We start from the raw sequence: 22,039 nt of genomic DNA, 5'->3' as shown, positions 1-22,039 counted from the left end.
AATGCTCCTGCCGAGGGCCGACTTCCCCTGACCACGTCACACGATCCCCCTCACGTCCACCCCCACACGGTTTAGTCTCATAAACAGTGGTGGTCACCACCTTCTCCAATTCCCTGTAATGGCAGGCTCACCACTGAATGCCCAGAACAGAACCTCTTCTAAAGAGGTTATCTGTTGAATGTGGTTGCACAAATCCGCAGATGAATGAGTGGACAACCCAATTTCCCCTTTGACCTTCCAGTTTATAGCCCCCCGGTTCCTGAACGCAAAGCCAGGTAGACGTCAGGTTCCCATGGTAAGAGAATGAAGCTGCGGAGAATCCCTCAACATCTAGGCCTTTCTTCTGGGGACAATGACCCCTGCCCCCAACAGGAAGGGTATCCAAGCTACGGAGGTTGCTGGCCATCTCCCTGGGGACAGTCAGTATCCCCGCTTCCCACCGCTCACCCGGAGTCTCCGGTCTCCACAAGCAAATCCTGACTCGTCAAGTTGCTGGACTGGGTACCAGTCTTCGATGACATGTGATGGCGGCCACGCTGCGTCCCTGGGGCTCCGGCACACGGAGGCCCCACACTGCTTGCACCAGGCACCAGATGCAACGGCAGCTCTGCGTGGATTCACGGCAGCCAGAGCCTCCCTGCCTGTGAGACACCCGCCCTGTGCCGTACTCGGAAGAGGTGAACTACACCAGACCAAGCCCCCGGTCTCTCAAGCTCCCAGGTCACTGAGCAGTTTATGCTGACTCTCAAAGTGCTCAGGGTGTAGAACATGCAGTTGGTGGAAAAGGGAAGCGAGGGTTCTGGATGGCAGGCAGACCCTGGCAGCAGCAGGGTGGGGGACACCAGCCGTCGCATCCAAGAGTGGCCTGAGCTGGTGGGGCCTACGGAGCAGAGGAATAGGTGGCCACGGGGTGGGGACAGGGCCCTGGCTCTCAGCTCACAGGCCACTGACGCTGGAGACAGAGGCAGCCTGAGAAGACAGGACAGCTCCGTTCTGAGACCAGCCGGGCTTGCGTTCCTCGTGAAACTCCCACCAGCGCAGGCAGAAATCTCGGCTCAACAGGGAGACCTCAGCGTGTTCTGGCTCCAGGACTGGTAAGAAGTCTGGGAATCCACTGGGTCCCAGGTCCCCCGGGGAGCCCCCAGCTCACAGTGGATGAGATGCATTCGGGTGACTTGGCGTCTTTCTTAAAACTGCAGCTTGGCTTCTCACTGGAGCTGTCCACACGTGGCCACGGTGACCTGTTCATCCCTCCACAGATATAGGAGGTCTTCTCTCCAAATTAAGCATGAAATCCCTTTCTGCTTTTTATCTGCTGGTTAATCTCACTTCCTTGTTGTTGTTCTTTTCTGACACTTACATTCGTATCCATAAGTCAGAAACTCCACTAATGCAAAATAACTGTGAATGTTCACAAGATTACAGAAACAAATACCTCTGAGCCACCTTCCTTCAGTTACCAGCCAGCCAAACAGCTGGGCCCCAGGGCACAGACGTAACCAGATGCCCTCATTCAGGAATAAACTGATTTCTTTGCGCCTGGCCGATTCTCACTTTAAAGGCACTGGAGAACTGTGCTCTGCAAAGCCTCAGCCCCACAGTGATGCTCCAGGTGGTGCACAACAGAAACACTTCAGTGCCGTGGAAGGTCCGTTTGGAGATGCTTTAAAAATGTCAACAAGAACGACCATCTGATGCGGAGACCAGTGGAGCTCCGTCCTGCCGTACATAGTTTTAATAAAACCGTATTTTCTTACAAAACTGAAACTCTTTTGTGTCACCAGGAAAAGCAGACTCAGGAGTACCGTGCTCTGGCTTCGCCTCGTAACCTGGTCTCCTTGGAGGCCCCGCTTCCCGGCAAGGACGGGGATGGTGTCTTTACAGGCTCATTTGCCTCAATCTCTGAGTAAACAGGATCCCATCTGCTGCAAACTTCAAAGTTGCAGTCAAAGTTGGTGTGCGGAAATTCACATTCCTCGTAAACACAACTCCAGCCACTGACCCGTCACCGCCGCCCTTGTGCATGCACACCTCCAGAGCACGCAGTGTGGGATCCCAGGCCTGCACCACCTCTCCCGGCAATCGCTGGGCTGCCGTGTGCTCTGACATCGGGCTGTGGTCTGGCGGATGGGGTGAACCGTATGAGTGTGCTGAGTAAAAGCATGAGCTTATTCTCCACTCTTCACCCACACAGGAACAATTCTAACGTGTGGGCTGCCAGTCCACGGTGGGTCACCACATCCCTTACCCCTGTTTTCAGGGTCAGGGACCTGAAGTGGCCCCTTCCCACGTCCTGTCCAATCCTGGCTCGGGGACAGGAGTCAGTCCCCCTGCACACACCGGTTGCGTGCCCCCCTGGCTCCCACACCAGGCAGGGGACGTGGTCCCTGAGCGGCAGGGACCAGGCTCCTACAGACAGAGTAGAGGGCCCACTAAGCCGAGCTGGTCTGTGCCATCCATTAAAGTGATCTTATTAGAAATATCTCCCAGCTTATGAACAACAACCCCCCAACACTGGAGGTGACCAGAAGTCCCACGTCCCCTTTCCGCTTCTGCACACAGTGACCTCAGTCAGTGGCAGCTGTGGTCCGATCATCCCTCCCGAGGCCCAACGGTCCAGCCGTTCCAGCCTCCCCGCCGAGCCGCTCCTGGAGGGTGGGATGCGATTTTCACCGCAGACCTCCAGGAGCACCGCTGACGGCCAGCAGTGGGGGCAGGTCTCCTTTGCTCACCCCGCTGCAAACACCCAGCGTCCCAGCCTCGGCATGTGTCCCCAGAGCACTGCTCCCATCGGCCACACAGGGAATCGGTACCTCTCTTAAGGGCTTGCAGTGTCAGCGGAAATGAAATAGGCACAGTCGTGTCAAGGGGAGGAGAGATGAGGCAAAAATAAAATGTCAGCTAAACGATGAAGTAAATGAACAGCAACGGATTTCCATCATTTTCAAACACGTGTTATCTTACAAACTGCCGCAAGGCGTACTCGGGACATCCTGGCCGTGTTACCTGCGTGGCCTCTGAATATCCTCGATATGACGACAGGGACCCTGTGCTCGGCACCTCCCTGGAAGACAGGCAGAGAGAGGGGTCAGGCTCAGCGCAGACCCACACACAGAAAGAATGTCACACGGAAGAATGCATTCATACCTTTATACTCAGGCCCAAGCCACCAACGGGCTCTCTGCGAAGCGTAACAGTTCTGTGCTTTAAAAAATTTTAGAAAACAAAGCAAGTTGAGGTTAAAATGCATGATCAGAGAGCGAATGCAAAATGCAGATATAGATTCATAATTTAAACTTAAGTAACTGTTTAAGATACATTTGCAAAGGGGACACTGCTTAAATTCAGCAAGACACCATTTCATATCCTCAGTCTATGGTATTACCTAGAGGAACAAAGACCTTGATTAAAAAAACAGGCAAACAAACGACAAACCAGGCCCTACTGCAGCCGTATTTAAAATCCACGGGCAATCCCTGCACGTTGGCCCTGCCTTCCCGTTCCATGTCAGAGGACCGCAGGCCCGTGAGAAACGGCCCACACTCTCCCAGGGAGGGACCAGAGAAGCTGCAACCCATACTCAACCCGCCTTCAAAACCTGCTCTTCCCGCCAACCCCCAGCCTGGCTCCCTCCCACCGCGCCTCTTGCCCAGACCAACCACTTTTAGGCCCATTTTTAAGTAGTCAGTGTTGACCCATGCGTGCTGGGCATCACCCTGTCCTCTGACCACGGGGCCGGTGGTGATGAAAAGCTGGAAGCCGAGCAGCGCCCGTAACCAACAACGCCCCCAAACCTCTCACTCCAGTAAATCAGCAGTGCGCACTCTGCTTGGTCTAAAGTGACCAATCCTTAACCAGATGCGCCAGATCTGCGGCTGAGGGTGAGGAACGGGCCCAGGGGCGGAGGAAGTGGAGGGTCAAGCATGTTCGTGCCTCAGAAGGATTCCATGTTCATCAAGAATGACTCGCGCTATCTGCTTTCTAAGTGACAGCGCAGACGCTTTTTTTTTTTTTAAAGATTTTATTTATTTATTTGAGAGAGAGAATGAGAGACAGAGAGCATGAGAGGGAAGAGGTTCAGAGGGAGAAGCAGACCCCCTGCTGAGGAGGGAGCCCGGCGCAAACGCTTTCGGCCTGAACGGTGGCCAAGAGTGTGCTTGCAGAGCAGGGCGACCGGGGACAAGCCGAGGTCAGCAGGGCCCTGAGGGGCTTCCGCATGAGCGCGAGGCCTGCCTGCCGCCAGCAGCGAGCCAGTGGGAACTGTCTGACCGAGGAGGACGCTGGGTCTGCAGCGCGTCTCAGGTGTGACTCAGGTGTGACTCCGTTCTTGGGAATGAATTCACCATAAGCTCAAAGTAAAGAAACCAAAAATTGGAACAAACACAGCTCCTTTAAAGTGCTCATGTAGGCATCCATTAGGTAGCACTTTAATAGAAAATTTTATATTTTGAGCTTCCCTGTGGCTGTAACATTCTCAGCTGTTGACAGTTTATGCAATCACAGTTCGGGGACGCGACTTCACGGTGATGGCTCGTTTTCTCGTCGTCTCCGGGCGCACCCGAGTGACGGTGAGGAGCGGGCCCAGTGCACGCCCGGGACACGCTCATGGGGCTCCTACTGGGTCCTTTCCAAGTACTGAAACACCAGCAACCTGCCCCCCGACTCCACACAAAGGGCAGCAGGAGCAGAGGTGATTTAAATCACCTGGTGGGAAGACAGAGATGCTCCTGTGTGGGGGGAGCTTCCCTCCACAAACTCCCAGAGCGGACTCCCAAGTCAGCCAGCGTCTCGGGGAGCATGAACAAGTGAACAAAGCAGAGGGGTATCATTTATTCACGCTCTCACTCATTTCATAAGCGCCGAGTTCCTACTGTGTTTGGGGTGACATGGGAATGTGTCTCAGGCTTTCCCAGGAAATACTCTGGGCAAGAGAAGACTGGAAAATTGGGTCATCCGATATTACACTAATCAAAAATCTCCACTATAGGGAATTTGTCGAAATATTCAACAATGGTTTTCAACTTTCCCCATTAACAGAAGCATTTGAACCTCATTGAGAGCAAGCAAATATACATCAGAGAAAAGAAACAAGAGTGTTTCTGTTTTGACAGACTTTGTCACATGACATTATAAATCTGTCGTTTTATTCACACATAGATCTCAAGAAGATCATTCAAAGAAAACATCAGAAAATGGATCACCTGTGGCAAAATGGGTTAACGCACACCAAAACTCTGGACTAAGAGTCCCAAATTCCCAACAGGTGAAAGATGAAAACATTATGTCATCAACTTCTTTAACGTCTGGTTAACAGAACAGAATTATCTGTTATTAAGCCAGAATACTATTTATTCAAATATTTGCTTGATGCAATCTGTCAAAATTCCTTTTCCAAGCAAATGTGTCTCAGTCACATAACCCTCTGCAAAACTGAATTTCTGCATCTGGAAAATGAGGGTTTTTTTAGATTCCAAACTTCATTCTCCAGAAGTCTCATTATACATTTGATTGTCCTACCATAGGATGTCACTGTGGACTGAACTGTGTCCCCTCAAATCCCTATGTCAAAGTCCCATCCCCATGGGACCGCATCTAGAGGTAATTGAGGTTAGAGGGGTCACAGGCTGGGCCCCGTACACAGGGCTGCTGTTCCCACAGGAGCAGGACAAGGGGGACCCCAGAGCCCTCTGTGCGCTCAGAGTAAGGCCGCAGAGGGCACAGCGGGAGGATGCTGTCAGGGAGAGAGCACCTGACCTGTCCTGTGTGGGCAGCTGGGCCCACAAAGACGAGCCAGCCGAGGGAATTACGGGAAACCACCAAGTTTCACAGAAACCTCCGGATGGCAAATCTCTGGGTGAAAAGTTCTTCTTCCCGATCTTCCAACTCCCTCAAGGAGCGTGGAGGAATCTCGCATTTCACCGTTGGGAGGAAAGTTCAGCCAGTCCGTGTTCTCACAGATGAAGAGCATGGAACTACTAGGGCTCTAGAATGATTGTGGTGTTGTCATATTTAAGAATTTTGTTTTTCAAAACAAGATTTGTAAAAATTGGTTCATGGTGATGAAACCGTCCACAGGGTGGCCTGGCTCAGGCCCCTCCTTTGGGTCCCGAAGTCTCAGGACCTCACAGCCAAGTGAGAGATGGACACATTAACTTAAAGTCCTGGGAGAAGTTTCCAAAGCGGTTCTGCTAACATATGCAGATGCTAATGTCATCACAAGGCATTTTCTCATTCAACCGGCCTGTCATTCTTCACCGAGCACACTCTGCAGAGTCCGTTCTCCCGAGCAGAGGGACCTCCTCCAGCGAGACGCACCTGCCCCATAAATATGCTTCTCTTTGGTGTGTGGGGGAGGCTCTCACTTACTGGAGGAATGAATTATGAATTCAATCATGTGTATAATGAGACTTCTGGAGAATGAAGTTTGGAATCTAAAGTAACTATTCAATAAACTCATTTCCAACCCGATTCAGCTGTGTTTTTCACAAACATAAGAGATAAGGTCCTAAAGAAAATATTCTGTTTTATCATTTAATCCCAAACTATGTTTTGACATTTACCGACTCCTGATTTATGGAGCAAAGAATAGGATGCAAAAAGGAACTAGAGAAAGGATATAAACTTAGGTGGATAAAGGTAGTAATAATGTTTATTTTATCACAAACAACAACAACGGAGTCGTGTGCGCTGAACACAGAATTTATCAGTAGGGCCAGCACCCCGGCAGGCGAGACAACAAATTCATCTGTCTCGGGAAGTTTAATACAAGTTTAATTCTTTACTCCAAACTAAAATATCAGTTTGTTGATAGTCCTCACAGTACTTGTTATGTAAGACATGAGCCTAATTTTTGAAAATGATTTTATTAAGTTCATTCGTTGTGATATACCTGAACAATCTGTAGGAATCGCTGAAGGAACGGCCGGGCAACTGCCAATCACTCTATTACTTATGTTCTTCCGCATCTTAATTTACATGTTCCTTATCGCTTTTTCTAAAACTTTTGAACTTTTTAAAAACTTTAAGCCTTTTTTTCCAGCAAAAATGGGGGGACTGACGATTTTTCTGGAAGGCATTGTAAGCTGAGCTGACCATCGGTGCCGCTCTGTGGCCCCCTCACAGGGTTTCACAGATCCGTTTCTAGGGAAGGGGTTTTGTGCTCAAAACTGATCAACTCTTTGCCCTTTCTACCAAGATAAGTGACACCCAGGACCCAGGAAATAAATATTCCAAAATGCATCTTCTGGTACGTATAAACATACGTGCGGGAAGGTGGAAACAGGCATGGTCTTGGATGTGAAGTCTACAGGGTGGCAAAGCCAACCTACAAATACCCGGAATGTCAGAGTGTGGGCCACGACCTAACATACTTATAGGGCAAAAGCTGAAAAGCCAGCACACGAGGAGCCTAGAATGCGGAGCCAAAATGTCCCAGACCTAATCTAGATCCCCAGTCGGTATATAGATCTGTGACCCTCGCCAGACAAAACCTGCCCACGAGGAAGACAAGAGCGAAGCCGCCCCAGCGCATGCAGAGGGGAGAGGGGAGAGCGAGCACCTGACAGCAAAGCGAGGAGAGACTGCAGGTTTGCCCTCTCCGCCCAGAACCTGCCAGGCTCCTGCAGCCAGGGCCGGACGCCTTTCATCCACCAGGTGAAATCGGCTGTTCTGCCTCACACGGCGGCAGCGCCTGCTCATTCCAGGGGTCCCCCCTTCACCTGCGCTCAGCACCCACCACCCCGGGGTCTCCCGTCTGTGCTCACGTGGGATTCTTCAGACGCTTCCCGGACTGCGACATTCGTGTCTAATGTGTTGTTTGTCCGACACACAGAGATTCCGGTTCCGTGCATGGTTCTCATCTTTATTTCAAGACGTTCCCTGCTTGCAGGTCTGCTGGGTCCTCTTCTCCCCCATCACACTCCCATAACCTCTCGTGTCTAGAGGCATGGTAAACACCCGCGCTGCAAACCTGCCCGTTTTAGGTCAACGTCTGCACAGGTCTCCAAGTCCGCTCGTGAAGATGTGACTTCCCGGTGCTCATTCAGAGCAGGGGAGAGAGTCAGGGCTCCCGTGCCCGCCCAGCCCCTGGACTGTCTCCCAAGGTGTCAGGCAGACACCAGACCAGGCCATGCGCAGGCAGACGCCAGCGCCCTGTTCATGCCAAGTTGGCAGTCCTCCTCCTCTCCGGTGGACATTCCGCTGGCTCGTCCCCCTGCATCTCATGCTCCCCCTGCGGGGCTCCTGGGAGCCTCCCCTGGGCCCCATGCGAGCAGAGGAGCGGCTGAGATCCTGCCTGACCTCTGCCACTAACTGGGAGCTGAGCTCCGACACTCCTGAACCTTCGTGTCCGAAACAGTAAAACGAGGACATGGAACCCTCTCAGGTACATTCACTGTCACTAAAAGTAGTGAATACAACACAGATTTATTACAGTGTTGTCTTTGTGTGCATCTTCCTGCCACATTCATTCAAACCACAAGCATAAACTCACAATTAGGGAAAATGTAATGTGTCACATGTGCAGTGAGGATTATAAAAATAAAACAATCTAAACAAAAACTCTGAAACATGAGAAAAAGCTAGTTCTTTCCCCCAACAAAGCACACACTTTCTTTAGAAGATAATTAGAAATCCTCAGATTTTCCACATTCAAAATGCCCTGTTGCTATGGATAGAAATATAAATGAAATAGGAGTTTGTGGATTTGAAACTCTGGTGCTACCCTGGCAGATTTTAAAAATCCACTAAATTTAGTTTTGCCTTCTCTCTTTTGTGACAAGAAGAACACCTGTCCTTAACTGACACTTGAGTTATTTTTCAGCAGGTTCAAATTCACCACCCAGCGGTGTTTTCTGGAACGGGCAGCCTGAAAAGCGGATGCAGCTGGAGGAATGGAGTTCCGTGCAGACTCTGCCTTCCGTTCCCAGAGAACCGAGCTCCCGCCGGGCGTATCCCCGGGGCCAGTGCCGAATCACAAAGCTCATGGACGTTGACGCGACATGGACCGTGATGTCGGGCCTGGCGAGCAGGGCGGGCGCTCTCGGGCTCGGGCCATGTGACTGGCGTGTGCGCACGCAGGAGCTGACCCCGTGCCCTAAACCCTGTCACCTGTGACGTGGGGGTCAAGGTGCACCTGCTGTATAACCATGCCGTGCGTTTTTGGTGAATTAGGGTATAGAACACACTCAGAAATGTCCTGGCACCGGGGGCAGAATCATGCACGTCAGCGATGACTGTTCACGGTAGGTTTAGCATCCAATCTTGGGGTCCGACTGATAAGCTTATCAATGTCTGCTAGAATTTAATATCTATATTGTGTACCCAGTAAATATGTGTTGCACCAGATCTGACAATTTTCGTCTCCCAGGACCCACATGGAGACTCCAGGTTCGGCGAGGCATGAGGCTCCCTCCTTCCTTCTGTTGATCCACTGTGGATTGATCAGACCTTCCACACCTGCCCTTCAGAATAATTTTAAGTGGAAAACAGTCATGCTCAGCCAGCTTCCCAGTGCAGATGCCTTGGACACACTCAACATATAATGCGGGGAGCTACCGCTCTGAGACTCCCCAGAGGTGCTCTGACTCCAACTCTAAAAACCACTGTGACCTTTGTTAGAAAGGTTCTTCCTGTTCTTCCAACACATGATGAAATCTCACAGCGAGATGGTGTTATTCTTATCAACTGCAGAATTCAGGGTTCCGGTTCCGGTTCCGATCTCAGGAGTGGATCATGTCTTCCTGCAAACAAAACTCTCCCCAAATTGCCTCCGAAACCATCCAACCCAGGGACGCGTGTTCCGGCAGAGATCGCTGGAAGGGGCCCGGCCGATGCGGAACACAAGTCCGCGTGCCCCGCGGCTCCCCTCGGAGCAGGGCGGTTTGCAGGCATCCAGGAATCACTGGAAATTATAAACACAACTCTGCAGCTGTGAACACACACTCCTAGGAGGGAGAACTTAACCTTAGGTAGAGAATCTGACGTTATGAATAAAGCAACGTAATTTACTTTTCCTGGACAATTTAGCATAGAAACATCGAGTGTTTTTTGCTATAAGCTGCGTGGGATTCTGTACAGGTTATGGACTCACTGTGAAGAAGGATAATTTTTTAAAACAGTTACAAACTCTTCTCTGACGCTGCTCTCCCCAAACCCACCGCTGCTGGGTATTCAGAACAAGTGGGGGGACAGAAGGTCGAACGAGGGGTTAGTGACCCTCGACCTCCGACCCTGCTGGGGGCCCCAGGGAATAGCAGCAGGAAAGGCAGCCCCGTCCTCTGCCCTCCGTTGTGGTGACTTCACCCGTCCTGGACCCACAGGGAGCGTCCAGAACGGGACCAGAGACCCAAAAAGGGCACAAGAGGGGCAGACATGGGTCTGGGGCAACATGGGGGGCGTTTCAAGTGGAATACAGGAGCACTTCTGTTCTCCACGCATGTGGGAGGGGCCGCACATGTGTAAGACATGCACATGAGCCCGGCATTGCTTCTGTGGGGGCGAGGGGGGCCACATCGGGCCTGCCCAGGAAAGACGTCACACTCTGCAAGCACCTGCACCTACTGAGGAAACACCGATTTGGGGATTACAGATGGGGAGCGAGTGCCCTGTTTACTTTGTTTCCAAGGTGAAGGTCATGAGGACCCAGAAAATCATGAAGTAAGGGGTCTCCAGGGCCCACGCTTTACGAGACCCAGCCGTGAACCGGGGAATGGGAACGCTTCGGGGATATTTTCAAAAACACACTACAAACAACTTATTTTCAGCGACATGATTTCTTGAATATCAGTTTTTGTAGGTCCTGGGTAGGGATATTCGAAGGACAGAGCAGTGAAATGTTGATTCTGTAGAAATATATATATATTTATATTTATACCTGCAATTATTTGAGCTCACAAGAAGGAAAATAGGAAACTGACTATGGTTTTAATGAGTATACTTCATACACTACACTGCATATTTCCTCTATCACAGTTGTCCTCTTTGACCTAACACTGGCCAAAATTATTTTTCCTAATCTTTCCTCGATATTTAACTGTATCTGCTCAGTACGTTTCTTACCCTTCAGGAGAGTTCACTGTGACTGAAGCCAAAAGAAGGACGGAGCCTTAGCGTGGAAGCGCCTGTTCACGTCCCAGAGACCAGGGCAGAGCTGACACCTGACGCGGGCGAGCGCCCGCTCTGTCTGCCGCTGCTCGTGGTTTCAGATGCGAGGAAGCCCTCGGCAAGTACGGTACTCTCACGTTCCGTCTTCACTTCCGACAGAGTGTGTCCCATGGCACACCGTGGTGTGTGGGGAGAGCTCCTCCCGGAAAACACATCAACGAGGAAGTTACGGAAGGCAGGCAGACAGAAACCTGGCCTTGTTTTGTGGCTGGGGATGTTTAAATAACAGGGGAGCAAACAGTCCTGAGGCCGTAAGCGGCCTCCCCGAGTGGGCCTCCCCAGCGCGTCTACGCGGAGCCCGGCGCCGCGGGCACTTACATGTGTGCCGTGACTGCTCCCACCGACACAGACCACGTCTCGTTTCTGGATCGTGAGGACCTCCTTTGTCAGCTTCAGGCGGACGTCACAGGTGCTTCCAGACGCCTCGCGGTGCAGCAAGGCAATGCCAGTTCTGGTCTGTGGGGCAAAGCGGAGACACAGGCAGAGGGTGTGAGCGCAGGGGGCGTGGGTGAGAGGCAGGACCACGGCTCGCTCAGCACAACCCCCAGAACACGCACCTGGACGGACCATGTGGGGACCGCAGAGCGGCATCCATCTGGCCACGGCTTCATTAATTGAACACACAGTAAGTATGAATTCTGAGTAATTGTTTCTGAACAGCTTTTACAGGATTTAAATACACATGTTTTTAAAAGAAAGTTAGGGTTTTCTTTAAAAGCTTGAAAATATTAGTATTTTGTTCAAATAAACTTTTCTACCTTTAGAAAGGCTTTAGTTCCTACTTTTACCAAAGCTCTTTGAATGATAACCACCCCTTTCGGAAGATTCAGATAGTAACCGTTTGAAGATTTATTGGTCTGGAGCAGGAAATGCTGAAAATCAGCAAAACGTGTATCAGAGTTCTCATCAATACACGGAAACCAACTTTATCAGAAGTACCCAGTGGGGCCCACTCACTGGGTCCCGGAGGGCTGGGGCCCGCGGGCTTCCTTCCCCCGCCGCCCGGCAAAGCAAACTGGGTTTGTCAGCAAGCACAGACCAGGAGGGGACATCCGCAGGTAAAGGCCTTCTCAGCAGACGAAGAAAGGAAGGTCAGACAAACACCTCTGGACAAACTAGAGGTGGCCTCCTGGTATGTGCAAGTCACGGTCAACAGCGTCTAAAGGTGCCCTGCTTCACTCGGGCACCCCCCGCCAGGCCCAAGGAGGTGGGTCTCAGGGGCGGAGCAGGCTGGTATTTCTGTCCATCTGGAGCACCAGGTGCCGTATGCAGAGTGCTGCCTGCACAGCCTTAGGTGGTCACCCTGCCGGCCGGGAGGAAGGGAGGAAGGAGGGAGGCGGGATGCTTAGTGGGGTGGCGGGAGCTGCACCCTCAGGCCAGGACCATGAGACGGGCCCACGCAGGGGCATGCGTACCAGGGACCCTTCGAGGCTGGCAACCAACCACAGAAACAGAAAAAGAAGAAACTTACAAGATCACTGGTAAATTCCAAAGATGGCATTTGATAAAGTTAAATATTAATTAAATATTTAATTAATAGCTTCATAAATTAATAGTTAAATATAAAAGGTTAACCTTCGGGAAAATAGCTAAAAAAGACTAAGAGCACTTGTCATTCACCATGTTGAATTATCAAAAGATTTCCTCCGGGGACAGAGGCTGAGAAAAAGATGTGCGTTCACCTTTGCCGTTTCTCTACCACACTGTGCTCCTGACCAGTGCAATTATATATATAATATATACTTTAAATATTTATGGTGCATAAAGGAAAGAAGAAAAATGAAGATAGTTCACAGATGGAATCTCTGAGCATGGAGATAGTTCAAAAAGATCTATATCTACGTCTGTCACATGAACACTTGGACGTTTAATCTATGGCCTTAACATCATTACCAGTTAATGGTGTATTACGACAATACTGTGAAAGTATGTTTCAATATATCAGCAACAAATAATAACAGCTGAAATAAAAGGATATAATTCACAGAGCATTAACAACCGCCATATCCAGAAACCAACTAATGAAAACTGACACACTAGGTCTCTACACTAAAAATTTGAAAGTGCTACTGAGAGGAAAATAGTAAGACCTAAATAAGTTACAGATCATGTTCGTGAACTGGATGAATTCATACTGTGAAGTCGTCATTTCTCTCCAAATTAATCTACAAATTAATCTCTGAATTAATCTGTTGTTGATTCAAAACAACAGAAAATCATAAACCCCAGCAAGTTTTTAGAAACTGACAAAATAATTCTAAATTTCAAACAGAAACGCAGTCACGTACAGTCAAGGCAATCCTGAAGAACACCCAGCCTGAAGACTTGTAATGCCAAGTATTAAGAACTATTTTGAGGTTATAGCAATTAAAATATGGGGTATTTACTCAAGAAAAATAGCTCAGTGGAGAAGAGAGAATACACAGTCCAGAAAAAAATCCACGTACGTGTGATCTCCTCGCTTGTGATAAGTGCAGCATGACAGTCAAGTCCGGAAAGAATCTAGGAAAAAAATGAGTTCACCGCCCCACTGCAGAGCATAGGAAACAATCAAATCTAGCTGGACTTCAGAGCTACATGTGAACGGTAAATCAACAAAACGTTTAAAAGAAAACAGGTGAAAATATCTCTATGGACTCAGAGTAAAGTTGACTTGAACAGCATGCAAAACAGTTCTAGCCTGGAAATGTTCTAATCTTGAAGTTCTAATCCATAAAGGGACTAATTGTTCTACATAAAAATTGAGAAATTCTGTTCAATAAAAGATACTATGAAGAGATCAAAAAGTTACCCACAGAGTGAGTGATCTTGGCATTACATATATTTGATAGAGACTCATACACAGAACATACAAAGTGCTCCTAAAATCAGCAGGAATAAGAGTAATTTTGTGAATTTGTAGAAGAGTGACCAGTTAAGCCCCTCCAAAAACCTCACACAGAATGGTGAGAATCCCCACCTCACTGCTGTTATTCAGCATTTTTCTGTACAACTTTGTCTTCCATGAGACAGGAAAAAAGAGTTTAAAGGTATAAAAATTCAACAGCATTTACAATATTTACAGGTGATACTGAGGTCCACAAATAAAACCAGGAAGTATGCAAATGTTAGAAATCACTTATATGGCTGGATAAAATCACACTCGACAATGTAATCTGCAAATACAGTTGCATATTTATACAATAATTTATATACAATAATATAAATACACAGTTATTTTGCAAATATAATTGTATATTTACATAATAGAACCAAGAGAAGAAAATTAAGAATTTCCTCCAAAAATCCATTAGGTACCCAGAAATATATATACCAAAACAACTTGAAGACTTCAAGGGAGAAAACGGAATCCTTTATTGAAAACATTAAAGGAATACTAATTAAAAAGAGAAATATCTGTACACGGGAAAATTAAAGAAAAGTGTGTCAACTGTCCCAGAACTGATCTATTTGGTCACCGCAGCTCTGGTCAGAATGTGCATCAGCTGGACCTCGACAGAAAGACCTGGAATGCCTACAGTGGAGGGGTCCTGGGGGCCAGGAAGGGCAGAGGAGGGGTGAGGGTCTTGCTCTGGTAGGGATCAGTGTCTGCAGTCGTCCACGGGTCCCCAAAGGACTCCTCTCTGGGACTTGGCGCCCACGCCGTCAGGATGCCAACTACAAAACATTCTCTCCCCATTTCCTCGGCTGCTTTCCCTGCCCTTTGTAGCACTACAGAAAATAACGGTTTTTATTCATGTTATTGTTGATGGCATCCCAGAATTGAACAACTCTGGCATCGTCAATCTGTAAGAGCTACAACTGTGGGTAAAAATGGCCCAGGGTGAGAAAAATGGCCCAAGAGCCCAGCCAGGGTCCCCTGTGAGCACGGACGCTTGCAGCAGCGTGGACGCCCGCCAGGCACGAGACAAAATGCCACGGGGGCAGCAACTGAGCAATATGGGAGTCAGAGTCCTGCAGACCCTCCCGCGTTCCAGGGATGCTGAGATTAAGCTGGAAACTCGTGCAGCCAGAATCTCTCGGACTGTCGGCCTTTTCTAACAAGGCGCACAAAGCAGAACCACGGGGGCAAGACTGGGCACCTGCACCACAGCCAGACGTTGTTCCGCCCAAGGACCCACCAGGGCGGCCCCAGCACACGCCTGGGAGGAGGACCCACCGCTCAGGCAGCCGGCATGAGGCCACAGGCCAGGAGCTCACTTGCTCTCGGCCCGGCCAGGTGCACACACATCAGGATCTGCATTGACAGAAGACATGGCTTTTTCAGCAAGCCTCTAAATGCAAATTAACATTAGCTTCCAGTGAAAATCCATCCACTTCACTTGATTCAGAGTTGACAGAAAAAGCAAAGTGAACAGCAAGCAAACTCAGAAACCGAACAGCTCCTCTGACAGACAGCAGGCCCTGCTTGTCACGCGCGGTGTTTCTGAATCATAATTAGCATCAAAGTCACAGTGGCAGAAGGAGGAGCCCTCCGCTACCTACACCTGCCATTATGCTTTCAACCGCATGAGAAACAGTGTTTCCATCACTTTGAAATGAGTCATGCCATCAAGTATGATATGAATTTTGTAGAAAAAACCCAAGTCATTTTTAATTTGGAACACAAAAAAGGGAAATTCGTACCTTAGGAGACGGTTCCCTACCAGCAACAGACTAACAAGATCAGTAGATCCTCGTGGATTTTGAGAAGGCAGGTAGAGACCCCACCTCTGTCCCTGAGCTTCTCCAGGGACCTGGAGGCCAGGAAAGGGCAGCCACCCCAGAGCCGCGGCGGGCTGGGTAGGAGCGATGGGGGCGGGCTCACAGGTACTGAACAAGAAAAAGGAGAGGGAAAAGTTGAGGCCGGAAGCTCAGGGCCAGGCAAGGGGTTCTAAACTGGGCTGCCCCCTGAGATCACCTGCTGAGCATCCAAAGCTCCGGGCAGAAAGGCTGAGAACAACCATGGGGAGCCTGGCTGGTTAGAAACGAAAGAAGGGAGCCCAGATCCACACAAAGGCAAGCCCTGGGGGGCAGATCTGGGATGAGAATCAGGACCTGGGGATGCAAGCGCCCTCACTTCTTCGAAGACCTACATCCTTCCTCAGATAGCTCGAGTCCAGGCAGGGCAGCCATCTGTTATAGCCAGGAGGATCTCAGAACCGGACCCTCACTAACCACCCCAGCCATGGAAAGACACAGATGCAAACGTGCGCCCAAACCTCCTGGGACAGCATCGGCTTCGATTCTCAGAGACATGGCTGCCCGGTGGTATAACGAAGCGGGACATACACTTTCCCACAATCCAGGAAAGTGCCACAGATTAGGTCTCTTAAATGTCTGTTTTAAAAGTTGTTTCAAATCAAGTCTTAATCAGTAACACTGACCAGGTAACTGCCATTCAGCCGTCTGATACAGAGTGATTGGCTCCCCATCCCAGCAAGTTTAGAGCTATCAAAGAAAACAAGCAAGGTCTGTCAGTAATGACCTACTTATAATGTATTTTTGGGGGAAAGAAGGTAGGGCTTCATGCTGCTAACTGATTTCTATTTCTGCAAAAAAAAATGCTATAAAAGTCACAAAGATCAGAAGACTCTAACAAAATGGCATAACATTTGAATAACTTGGATTTCATAACACACACACACACAAATAGCATTTCAATGTTATTTAAAATAGTACCCACCTGCTTAAACTATATTTTAAAATGCAACCAATTGTGAGTAAAATATTGGGAAAAAAGTCCTGTAGTATACACATTTGATAGCCATAAAAGACATTAAAACAATCAAAGCAAAATAAATGAATTACCATTTATCGTTACTAGAATTCAACTGTCAGTCACTCAGATACTACTGTTGAAGTTGTCAAAACAATTCTTTTTTTTTTAAAGATTTTATTTATTTATTCATGAGAGACAGAGAGAGAGAGAGAGAGGCAGAGGGAGAAGCAGGCTCCCAAGGAGCAGAGAGCCCGATGCGGGACTCGATCCCAGGACCCTGGGATCATGACCTGAGCCGAAGGCAGACACTTAACGATCTGAGCCACCCAGGTGCCCCCAAACAATTCTTTATAGATATATATTTTTTAAAAGATTTATTTATTTTAGAGAGGGAGAGAGAGACAGAGAAAAGTGTGGGAGGGAGGGGCAGAGAAAGCAGAACCCCCGCTCATTGCAGAGCCCAACACGGGGCTTGATCTCATGACCCTGAGATCTCGACCTGAGCCGAAACCAAGAGTCGGATGCTAAAGTGACTGCACCACCTGGGTGCCCCTAATATATATATATATATTTTAAACAGTTCTTTATATATTTTAAGTGAGAATTTATCATCCCTTTCAAAAAGCAAAATTAAGGACAAACCCTCATTCCCATAAGAGGTACCGCTGCTTTTAGAAGCAGAGTCTGCAGGTGCTTCACACATTCTCCACACGCACGTGGCTTTGCAGAGGAATAGACTGTCCAGGTGTGTACTGGTGAGTAAAGATGTCATTCCTCCAGAAAACATGGCCCCATTTGGGAAGAACGAGCTGCACTTGGAAAACGGATGACGTACTAGCAATGTATCTAAATTTTACTGATGTAGCACACATTTCACCGGGGCTACCTATCACATCGGACTCTGACTCCATCAGGCATAAGCTTCTGACTTGTTTAACGACAACGGCCTGAGTTCCTGAATTCAGCAGGTTCACTAGCATCAACGGGAACATTCACAGAACCGGACGTGCACCTGACTGTACACGTCAGGACGAGCCTACAGTTGGTGGCATTTTATAACCATGTGCTTCAGAAGACAGTTTCATCATAAACACACTGAATTCCTTTACAGTTGGACTCATTGTATTAAAAAAGAAAATGGCCCAAGTGGCTCATCTGGACGCTATTAAAACGAGTGGGAGCCTGGCTGATGAGCCCACGACCTCAGGAAGACGCGGTCCCCAAGGTCGAGGGCACTGCAGCTGCTACCTGTTCCACAAGGGGCTTCTCCAAGAAGGTACTTTGAGAAGTCACTGTGCGTTTCATAAGCAGATCTAGCTACGCCATGGCTGAATTCTTTTTCCACAATAATCTTTTTTATTTTTTTTTCAATCTGGTAGCAGAAACAGATTCATTCTATCAGGCTGTAGTTAGAGAAGAAGCAACTGGCTAAAAATTATTATGGAAATGAATAATGCACAAATATCCTAACAATTAAAGATAATAATAGATCACTTTAAATATTCTGACCACTGAATCAGTCCTGGTTTAATTATATCTATGTAGATATAGATATATGTAAATATATAATATATATATGATATTATATATATAATCAAGCTGAGGCACTTGAGTATTTTTTTAATAAAGGTGATAAAGTGGCACTAAGGATAAGGAAGCAACTCTGGCCAAAAATGAGGGAAAATTTGACCAATGGTAAATAATTCCTCAGCTTGAGGAAGGGCATCTATTTCTCTAAAATCATTTATATATGCACAAGTGGTACACATTTCACAGTCTCCTGATGAACAGTTTAAATGCTCACAAATGTTGACTCAGTAATTTAATGCTTGCCTTTATTTTAAGGGACCAACAATAATTATATTCAAAAATACTTATCAGATAAATGTGTTGCGAAATCATTCACAATAGTGAGACATATGAAACCACCTAAGTGCTCAATGTGAGTGATTAAAGAAATGATTTTGCAACACATTTATCCAATAATATACTTTTGAGTAATTGTATTCAGAAGAATATGAAGTGAGGTAGTAAATACTGGCATCAGGCTTGCGTGGCAAAGCAGAGAACAGCTACTGAATTACCTATCAGGACAGTAGGGGCGTCTTCTGGGGAAGAACGTCACAGACACACACCCATGCGTAGAAAAAAGCCTGGCGAGTGTACCCTGAAATGCTGAGTAGTTTTTTGTCTGTGCTGGAATGGGTACTTCTTGTATTCTCCATTAGGCTTTTCATTCATTCAAACTTTGTCATTTTTGAACACAAGATGTATGTCTAAAATACAGGTTTCTCGCCACTTCAACCCCTCGGGTGGCCGTCTTCAGAAGGTGGAGATGAGCAGGTGCTGGTGAAGCCCAGGAGCTGAGGACCCCCTGGGCGCCTGCAGAAAAGCTGCCCCTTCCTCCCAGGGACCGAACACTGAGCACCCACACCACCCATCAAATCCACTGCCACGTACGGAACCGACAGAATCAAACACGTGTCCACAGCGGTGTCACTCAGAATAGGCGAAAACCACCCGAATGTCCATCAAGTGACGAATGGAATACCACCCAGTCACAGCAGAAATGAAGTTCCGACAGACACGACAACATAGATGAGCCTCACGGACACCGCGCCGGTTAAAGCAGGCAGCCACCAAAGGCCACAAAAGCTCCGGGACAGGCAAATCCACAGAGCACAGACTTGCGGCTGCCGGGGCGGGGATGGGACAGGTGCAAGGACCCGTCGGCCAGGGCGTGGCGTTTCCCTCTGGTTGACAGAAGTGCTCTGGCACAGCTCCCTAAGTATAATTAAAACCACTGAATCGTACATGTTAAATGTACGACTTGTATGGTCTGTGAATTACGCCTCATTGAAGGTATTATGTGTAAAATATATTTTAGGTTTTCTGAGTTAGATAGCAAGTTTGATCTCAGCTCAGATCCACGGAATTAATAAAAAAATATTGTTGAGATGACCCTCACAATCCTGATACCAAGGGAACGGAGACATTCACGCACCAGAAACCATGTGAAATATCTTCTAAACAACAACAATCGTGTGGGTCTCATGCAGCCACGTGCCATCCAGTCTGGGAAGGAAGAGGGAGAGCCTAGGAGGACCAGCTATATACACGTGTGTTTTCTGTGCATCCTGTGTACATACGAAGCGTGGGCCGGCCAAGGGGTAGCCTGTGGGCACAACCGGAAGACACACGCCACGAATCAGGGGTGTGTCCCATGGGAGTGTGCCCACATGTGGACACAAGGACAGGATGTGACCGGGCTGGTGCTGCAGACACACAAACCAAGCCTGTGAATTTGCCACGGCTGAGAAGTGGGAAAACCAGTGGGGCTAAGCAGTGTGTATTTTAAGAACATACAGTTGCTAGCAATAGAGATCAGCTGGGAAAACCAGAGGAAAGTTATGCCAAATAAAAGTATCACAGGAATCAGGAGACAACTTACTAAATTTTGAATTCAATGTTTGCAGCGCCACTTGAGAAAACGCAACGTCTATAAGCCAAAGTAGAAAAGAATGTGGACGAAAGAGGCTGATGTAGGAAACGAGGCCCCACCGGGAGAGAGGCAGCACTGCACAATGTTCCTGAAGTCGCAACCTTCTGTAGAAATTAGCTTATCAGAACTCAAGATTTCAGACAATGAACAAACTCAGAATTTAATCAGCGCCTTCTTTATAAAGGACTCAAAGCTTAGATGGGTAATGGGTACAGACTTCTGAACTTTCGAGTAAAGAAATCCTAGGCTGCATGAAGGATTTCAAAGTACAGGGAAGAGGGAATTACTCTCACCACATCTGACGGAAAAATTAAAAACCTGACAAACAGAGAAACAACAGAAATAAATGAAGAATGAATCTCACTTCTGAATACAAATAGACGGTCTTTAGCTCTCCAATCAGTTCAGAAGTAGAATAAAAGAATAATATGCCAAATACATGGAGACAGTTACATGTCAGCAAAAGAATATCCCAATAATCCACATGTAATAAATCACCTAAATAAACCGGAGGAAAATCTGATAATCTTGCTAACAGGTGTCAAAAATTATTATAAAACACCAACTACCATCACTACCGTCTGACGTTGTTCTGAAAAATCCCTAGCTCAATTAATAAGGCAGGAAATAGAAGTATGGTGTTTAATGACTGGGAAAGAAGAGGAAAAAATTACCATTTTTGGCAGACAATGCAACTGTTTATCATGGAAAAGAACAGATTTCCCACATACAGAAGGGAAGTGGTTGTTTCAAGTTTGAAAGCTTTTCACATGAGATCTGCAGACAACAAAATAATGACAAGAAATAAACTGAAGACACGTGAAAATATGCAAAAAAGTTGAGAAGGAAAGGACAGTGATACATGAGCTAAGGAAATATGAATTTCCCAAAGGGGGGTCAAACCAATTTAAACCCATTCATGAAAAAGAAAAAAAAAAGAACAGATATTCCGGCAACAACAATAAGGAAAACATTACAACAACACACTGATAAAAGGAACAATAAATCAAGGGGCACCTGGCTGGCTCAGTTGGTTGAGCACCTGATTCTTGATTTCGGCTCGGGCCATAGATCTCAGGGTTGTGAGATTGAGCCCCACGTCGGGCTTCACACTCAGTGAGGAGTCTGCTTGAGATTCTCTCTCACTCTGCCCCTCCCCTGCACAGAGAACATCTACACAGGACACAATCCCAAAGAAACATTTCTGGAATGGCCACCTAAGAACATCTGAAAATCCAGACCTCCATGATAGCTGGAGAATATTGGCAAAAATCATCAAGTTCAACCATTCACAACTTACAAGATTAACCAAAGGTCAAGATAAGAAGGAAGGTCAAGGGGAGAAAAAAGTTGAAGGGCAGAGGGAAAGTCACAGGAAGGAGGAGGTCAAGGGTACAAGGAAGGTCACAGGCAGAAGGGGGTCAAGGATGAAAGAAGGTGAAGGCAGAAGGAGGTTGCTGCCCTCACCCAGTGGGTGAGGACGGGGGTCCCAATGGGCTGGGTGTGGGGGTGGCAAGCACAGGACTCCAGCAGGGGGAAGGGAGAGGGGGGTCATGCAGGGTCGTCAAAGGCGTCACGCCCCGGAAACACGAGGGGCCGACAGTGCCTTTTCGCTCGAAACATAGAGTCTCCCTCACTCATTTATTTGTGTTTTTGGATGTTGGCAAAAGCCA

The 22,039-nt window shown here is 47.9% G+C and overlaps 1 protein-coding gene across 1 annotated transcript in view; it reads right to left on the bottom strand.

The window, feature by feature from the left end:
- LOC118007269 (gamma-2-syntrophin-like) overlaps window positions 1-22,039 on the bottom strand; it is a 193,253-nt gene that overhangs the window by 137,280 nt on the left and 33,934 nt on the right. Inside the window, exons 2-4 of the mRNA XM_035000255.1 lie at window positions 11,482-11,619; window positions 3,148-3,204; window positions 3,007-3,064 (exon numbers count right to left, since the gene is read on the bottom strand). Coding sequence (XP_034856146.1) covers window positions 3,007-3,064; window positions 3,148-3,204; window positions 11,482-11,619 — 253 coding nt within the window. The remainder of the gene's footprint in view (window positions 1-3,006; window positions 3,065-3,147; window positions 3,205-11,481; window positions 11,620-22,039) is intronic.

Source organism: Mirounga leonina, unplaced genomic scaffold, assembly GCF_011800145.1.
Source record: "Mirounga leonina isolate KUSES-001 unplaced genomic scaffold, KU_Mleo_1.0 Mir_117, whole genome shotgun sequence".
NCBI classification, from domain to species: domain Eukaryota; kingdom Metazoa; phylum Chordata; class Mammalia; order Carnivora; family Phocidae; genus Mirounga; species Mirounga leonina.
Note: the sequence above shows the minus strand (reverse complement) of the source record. Positions and strands in the feature narration are given on the sequence as shown.